General features: G+C 43.8%; 1 protein-coding gene across 1 annotated transcript in view; it reads left to right on the top strand.

Annotated features, from left to right (window-relative positions):
* Positions 1-6,584, top strand: part of abcc3 (ATP-binding cassette, sub-family C (CFTR/MRP), member 3) — a 48,873-nt gene extending 42,289 nt beyond the window's left edge. The window contains exons 24-31 of the mRNA XM_080833865.1: positions 283-482; positions 1,900-2,026; positions 2,770-2,871; positions 3,462-3,608; positions 4,377-4,535; positions 5,398-5,564; positions 5,818-6,012; positions 6,335-6,584. Coding sequence (XP_080689991.1) covers positions 283-482; positions 1,900-2,026; positions 2,770-2,871; positions 3,462-3,608; positions 4,377-4,535; positions 5,398-5,564; positions 5,818-6,012; positions 6,335-6,443 — 1,206 coding nt within the window. The 3' untranslated portion in view covers positions 6,444-6,584. The remainder of the gene's footprint in view (positions 1-282; positions 483-1,899; positions 2,027-2,769; positions 2,872-3,461; positions 3,609-4,376; positions 4,536-5,397; positions 5,565-5,817; positions 6,013-6,334) is intronic.
* Positions 6,585-6,831: the final 247 nt, after the last annotated feature.

Below are 6,831 nucleotides of genomic sequence, written 5' to 3' on the forward strand. Positions count from 1 at the left end.
GGAAATTAGACCTCATTTTATGCATGGCCCCTAGAAACCCTTTTACCTAGCTGAAGTTGGATGAGACAGACCGACCTCAAATTTGCCAGTCATGACCACTCTGGAGATGGTTCCTCTCTGAGTCTTCTTTTCACTGCGTCGTATCTGTTGTTGATCTGTTTAGCTGTTTAGCCGTGAGTGTAGATCTTACACAATGAATGTCTCTTTTTCTTCACATCCCTCCATCCCTCCCACCCCCCCAAATCCTTTCCTCCCTCCTTCCCCACCAAATTTCATCCATAGAGATTTTACGTTGCCACGTCCCGGCAGCTTAAGCGGCTGGAGTCGGTCAGTAGGTCCCCCATATACTCCCACTTTTCCGAGACCATCACGGGTACGAGCGTGATCAGGGCGTACGGGCGACACATGGCTTTCGTGCTCCTGAGCGACAGCAAAGTGGACGAGAACCAAAAGAGTTACTACCCGGGTATTGTGGCCAACAGGTAGGTCTGGACACACTCATGCTGTGGGTCAGCCATGAATATCATGATGAACTGGCCACTTGGCTAAAGTTGCAAAATTTAACTGCAGAAAACAAAATGACAACTACCTGGGCTGAATTGAGATTGAGATGTTGGACAAAGTGGACAACGCTCTTATATGTAAGGGATAATGTATTGTCCGGAGGTCATTCTCCAAAAATAATTCCCGACGGAGCGAACAACACCCCGAGGAGCAGCAGAGGGTGTTGTTTCGTCCTGAAGGGAATTATTTTTGGAGAATGACCGACGGACAATACATTATCCCGCTTATTATACGGTTACTTGCCAAAAACGATAGAAGACATTCCTCCAACATACCTCTTTTTAATGATTTAGTTGCCGTTTCATGAGTCCCGTTTAGAAATAAATAGTTCTTCAAGCAAATAGAACTTTGAAGTTTCAGGTGTTGCATAGCAACCCATTACTTGCTGACTTCAAATTACTGTCTACTGTTGCGTTAAAATGACTGGACTTCTGGCGGAATGATATGAAAGATGTGAATTAGAAGTACAAAAACCGTTGCCAATGACAGCGGTCATTATCTTTTCGCAGCAGTATGTTAGCAGGAATTAATGTTAGGTATGACGTAGGGATGGCCCATTCAAATCAACGGTACTTTTTGGAACATTCTGAAGAGCCGTATAATAAATTCAAGTAAAACAATGCAACATTTGAGATATGCAAGTCAAATTAGTGAGCTCAGGCCCTTCGCCAACAATGATGCAAGCACACTAGATAACAAGCTGCAGCTGAAATGCCCTCTGCCCCTCATTTGCCCACATTGTGTTTGTGTGACTCATACTTATGCCACTGGGGCCAACTGTGATTGGCTAATACAGACAGCTAATACTGTGATTGGCTTATACACACAACAGTTGTCCTTAAGCGAACACATTAAGTAAGACAGGTTTGTTAGTCAGTCCCTCTGCACACAGTTCTGAAAGGTAGGAATGTGTTTGTAGTCCTCCTACACCTACACACACAGGCCTTTTCGCTTTGGTTCCCACGTGTAGCGTTCTCTTCACGCGCCCACACAGCTCCACTCCCTACGCGACCTCTGTGAACATCCTACCCACAGTATGGGGTGTGTGTGTGTGTGTGTGTGTGTGTGTGTGTGTGTGTGTGTGTGTGTGTGTGTGTGTGTGTGTGTGTGTGTGTGTGTGTGTGTGTGTGTGTGTGTGTGTGTGTGTGTGTGAGTTTGTGAGTGTGTGTGTGTGTGTGTGTGTGTGTGTGTGTGTGTGTGTGGGAGTGGGAGTATGTGTGAGTGTGTGTGTGAGTGTGTGTGTCAGCCGCATCGCTTGGCTTGACCGCGGTGTCTTGTTGTTGTTTGTGTCTGCCGATGATCCTAATGCTTGTTGTGGTGTTGGGGGGCGGACAGGTGGCTGGGCGTGCGCGTTGAGTTTATCGGCAACTGCATCGTGCTGTTCGCCGCCCTCTTTGCTGTCCTCGGGAAGGACCGGCTCACCGACAGCTTGGTGGGCCTCTCTGTGTCGTATGCTCTCCAGGTAAGAAAGACGAGATTGAAAGATAAATAAATGCATACAAAGATACGTACATACATACATACATATTCAAACATACATTCACACATACACACATACACACATACACACATACATACGCAAATACACACACACATACACACACACATATACATACATACACACACACACGCTCACAAACACACACACTCTCACACCCACCCCCCCACCCCCCCACCCCCCCACACATACACACACACACACACACTCACATACATACAAAACACAAACAAACTAAATGTTTTATTTGCTAGTGAATATCTAATCAGCACCCTGTGTTTTCAGCTAATCAAATCCTTGTTAGTAGTTCTCTCTACTTAGTAGGGAAAGTACTTAGTGAAACCGGCAGGTGCTGCTCTTTGTAAACTGAACTGAAATGCTGCATGCCCCTGGCTCGTGCTCAGACTTGTTTGACAAGTGGATACGAGGTGTTCACAACACTGGATGCTTCCCCCTCAGGAACTCATATTATCGTGTTTGCATTCACAGCATTCACTGCAAGGATTATTTGAGCTAACAGTTAAAAACTTCAAAGAACCCAATTATTTGATCAAGCAATCATGAAAGCCATTTTCTCTATCCTGTCAAAATCAACTGTGTTTATGTTAATTATTGAATTGTAAATAAGTCATCGTACCGCCGTTATGTATAGCAGTAAGATGGAGGAAAAATAGGACATGTAATGTGTCTGTGTGTTTGTGCATCAGGTCACGATGTCACTGAACTGGATGGTGAGGATGACCTCTGACCTGGAGAGTAATATAGTGGCGGTGGAGCGAGTCAAGGAATACTCAGAGACACAGCCAGAGGCAAGACATAAAGCCAAATCATGTTCTCTCTCTCTCTCTCTCTCTCTCTCTCTCTCTCTCTTTCTCTGTCTCACACTAACACTCACACACACACACACACACACACGCACACACACACACATTTGCATGTACATTAACTTTTTAGTCTTTGTTGTTTAACCACCCTTTGTTCTTCTCTGACAAATAGAGAGTTCACCTATTTTCTCATTTTTGAACAGACTGATTTCACATTAAAATGGCAGCACTCATGTTCTCAGTATATATGCAACAAAGAAATATATTAATTTTTCATAAGGGTGCAATACGACTCTGACACTATTTATATATTTATCATATGTATTATTTATTTTATAGCATACATCCATACAGCTGTAAGATGAAGTAAACTGAAAATGACCCTTTACATTATTGCATGTGATGTGACGTACATGGTTTCAGTGCCTAATTGTGGGAAAACATTTGTGTTGCCTATTCCTTGTTTATAATTGGCTTTGTGTGTGTGTATGTGCGGTGTGTGTGTGATTGTGCGTGTGTGTGTGTTCGTGTGTGTGCATGTGTGTGTGTGTGTGTGTGTGTGTCTGTATGTCTAGGCTCCCTGGGAGGTGGAGGATAAGAAGCCCCCCTCGAACTGGCCTCCGCTGGGGAATGTGGAATTCCGGGACTACAGTGTGAGGTACCGGGAGGGGCTGGATCTGGTCCTGAAGAACCTCTCGCTCCAAGTCAAGGGCGGAGAGAAGGTACCGTTACGTCCCTAGATGAGCGCCTCGACTCCAAGTGCTCAAGTCATGTTGGAGGAATGTGTGCTTTCATGGTGTCTCACAGTATAGCACTGGTGCACATGGCTGGCCCTATAAACTCCTATATTTAACAGTTTAAATGAATCTTAGTTAGGTTAGTGTGAAGTTCATTAAAGCGACAACACAATATGACATGTATCGGTGGGTCACAATACTATTTATCACAATACAGTACAATCCCCCACAGGTTTCTATAGACTTATTGATGCAGCATCAACCCAGCACTAGCAACAAAGTGACAGTCATGTCTGTAATGATGCTAATACCATTTTTGTAGAATTAAAATAATACATTACTTTTAGCTGTGCTGTTATGATACTTTTGTGACATTGTGAAGCATAATGACGTATCAGTCATGCCATATATGTGTCATATTGTGTCATAAGAGGCGAAACCTAGCTTTAGGGTTCTGTCAGTCTGAAGTTCCGATTCCATTTGCAAACTGTCTCTAATAAGGCCTCAACACAAAACATGTGTATGTGTCTCTTCATTTAACCTGATGTAGAGCTGCTAACACAAATGATTCATTCATTGTTCATATTCTCTGTAGATTCTCTGTACACAGGGTACATTTTATATACAATGGCCATGGCTTCACTCGTGACTGTGTGTTCGTATGCATCAGTGAACACTGAGGTGCTGTACAGATTTTGAGACTCTGTCTACAATTCAGCCTACATTTATCATCCTGTTCCACCCTCCGGACAGATTGGCATTGTGGGAAGGACTGGTGCTGGCAAGTCCTCCATGACCCTGTGCCTATTCCGCCTGCTCGAGGCAGCGTCGGGCGACATCACCATTGACGAAGTGAAGATCTCCGAGATCGGCCTGCACGACCTCCGCTCCAAACTCACCATCATCCCTCAGGTACGACCAGCCAGCATGCCCCCCCCCCCCCCCCCCCACCCCCACCCCGTGCCTCCTCTTGCCTCTGTCTCCCTTCTTTATGTGTGTTGTTAATGCCCACATTCCACTATAAATGTCTTGGCCAAATGTCTCGGCCAAATTATTATTATGAAAATGTTTACTATTTCATAATAATATTTGCATGTTTTTCTTTCGTTCTGTCAGCATAAAACGTTCCTTTTGAATGGTGCCATAAAGCACAGCATTGTACATACCTGTGCTGCGTTTTAAAAGGGGCCAGTGCTACCCTGGGCTTACAAAACAAGCTTGTAACATCTCCAGAGGCTAATTAATACTCTCTCCTCGCATAAAGCAACTGTAACTAATTTCTAATATGTTTGCCTGCCAGGTTGTAAAATATTGTTTAAAGTATGGTTTAAGTATGGTTTGCGAAATGGTGCTTTTTTTTTATTTATTTTTTTTTTGTGACCTTGATTGCCTTGTGTAAATCCATTTTCTGCAGTTAACCATAGATAAATACGAAACATGGTTGTTGTAGAGCCTTCTATTTGGTTAAATGCTATTTGGTCAACATTGTAGAGCCTGCTATTTGGTCAACATTCTCTTTGATTGTTGTCGTAGAGTAAGCCATTTGATTATGACCTATTCAGACAGAATTTGCGCAGTTGAGAACTTGTGCAATAACCTGGAATCTTCCATTCATGTCCAACACGCACCCTTCCTAACTCACCAGCCCCCAAATAAAAGTACTTCTCTAGAAACAATAGTTTAGGTCAACTCCAGATTTGTTAAGAGTATATTGGAATATATGGAATATATTGCGTGAGCACAAACGTCCAATCAGATAACCTGCCGTCCACAGGAGCCTGTGCTGTTCTCGGGGACCCTGAGGATGAACCTCGACCCCTTCGTGAAGTACAGCGAGGACGAGCTCTGGAAAGCACTGGAGCTGTCCCACCTGAAGAAGTTTGTCAGCAACCAGGCCTCTAAACTTGACCTGGAGTGCTCTGAAGGAGGAGAGAATCTAAGGTAGTTTCACCGCCAAGCCGTGACATGCACCAAAGAGTAAATGAGGGATTATCTGAAACCATTTTTGACAGTTGTAATCTGCATTTATTTTGCCATGTTGAGACTCATAACACCCTCCCTTCACTTTTATATACAATGGCCATGGCTTCACTCGTGACAGAAAAGAAATTAGATGTTTTAGGTGGCTTACTTTGTTGTGTGTGGTGTGTGTGTTTGTGTTTGTGTGTGTGTGTGTGTGTACCTACGTGTGTAGTGTTGGCCAGAGGCAGCTGGTGTGCCTGGCCCGAGCACTACTGAGGAAGACCAGGATCCTCATCCTCGACGAGGCCACGGCGGCCATCGACCTGGAGACAGACGACCTCATCCAGTCCACCATCCGCACCCAGTTTGAAGACTGCACCGTCTTCACCATCGCCCACAGACTCAACACCATCATGGACTACAGCAGGTATCAGCTCGACCTACGCCCAACTACTGTAGAATCGCTCACATTCATGGACACCCCCAGGCCCATAATCAGATCAGATTCTGGATTTCACATTTCATTTGTACCCCTAAAGTGAGGGTTATGTGTTATTGTAGAAGTTATTGTCGCTGTGTTTTTACTGAATCCTGAACAAATGATACTCTACCTGATGCTTCAGAATGCTTTGGATATTGAACTCAGCATTGCACAACAGTGACTTTGGAATATGATTTCAAATTTTGGAGTTGTGCAATTTGATTTTGTTTCCCTTCTGTAAAACATGTCTCTCCTCTCCTGTTGGCAGAGTTCTCGTATTGGACAAGGGACAGATAGCAGAATTCGACACACCACAGAACCTTATTTCCCAGAAAGGAATCTTCTATGGCATGGCGAAAGATGCTGGACTGGTGTGATCCCCCCCCCTCTCTCTCTCTCTCTCACACACTCTCTCTCTCTCTCTCTCAGCATGACTCCAAACAGTGCCTTCAGTCAATACCGAGTGCCAGTGAATGTAAGCGTCTTTTTTTATACTCTGCAGTTCAAATGCAAAACCAGGACCCATTGTTGTTTTTATGTTTGTTTTTTGATTTGTTCGTATGTGTGTACGTGTGGCTTTTCTAAAGAAACCTGCAGTGCCACTGTTATTTTCGATGAGCAAGTTCCTGATAAGCCCATCTATTTTTGTACTGTACTATTTAAGTTACCTTTTGCGAGTTGTTCAATAGGGAAAACATTTAGTCTCAGTTACATGTGTGATTTTCCTTTTATAAAAAAAAAATTACAAATCTGTAAAACGAAAAA

This window comes from Sprattus sprattus, assembly GCF_963457725.1.
Source record: "Sprattus sprattus genome assembly, chromosome: 3".
In the NCBI taxonomy this organism is placed as follows: Eukaryota; Metazoa; Chordata; class Actinopteri; order Clupeiformes; family Clupeidae; genus Sprattus; species Sprattus sprattus.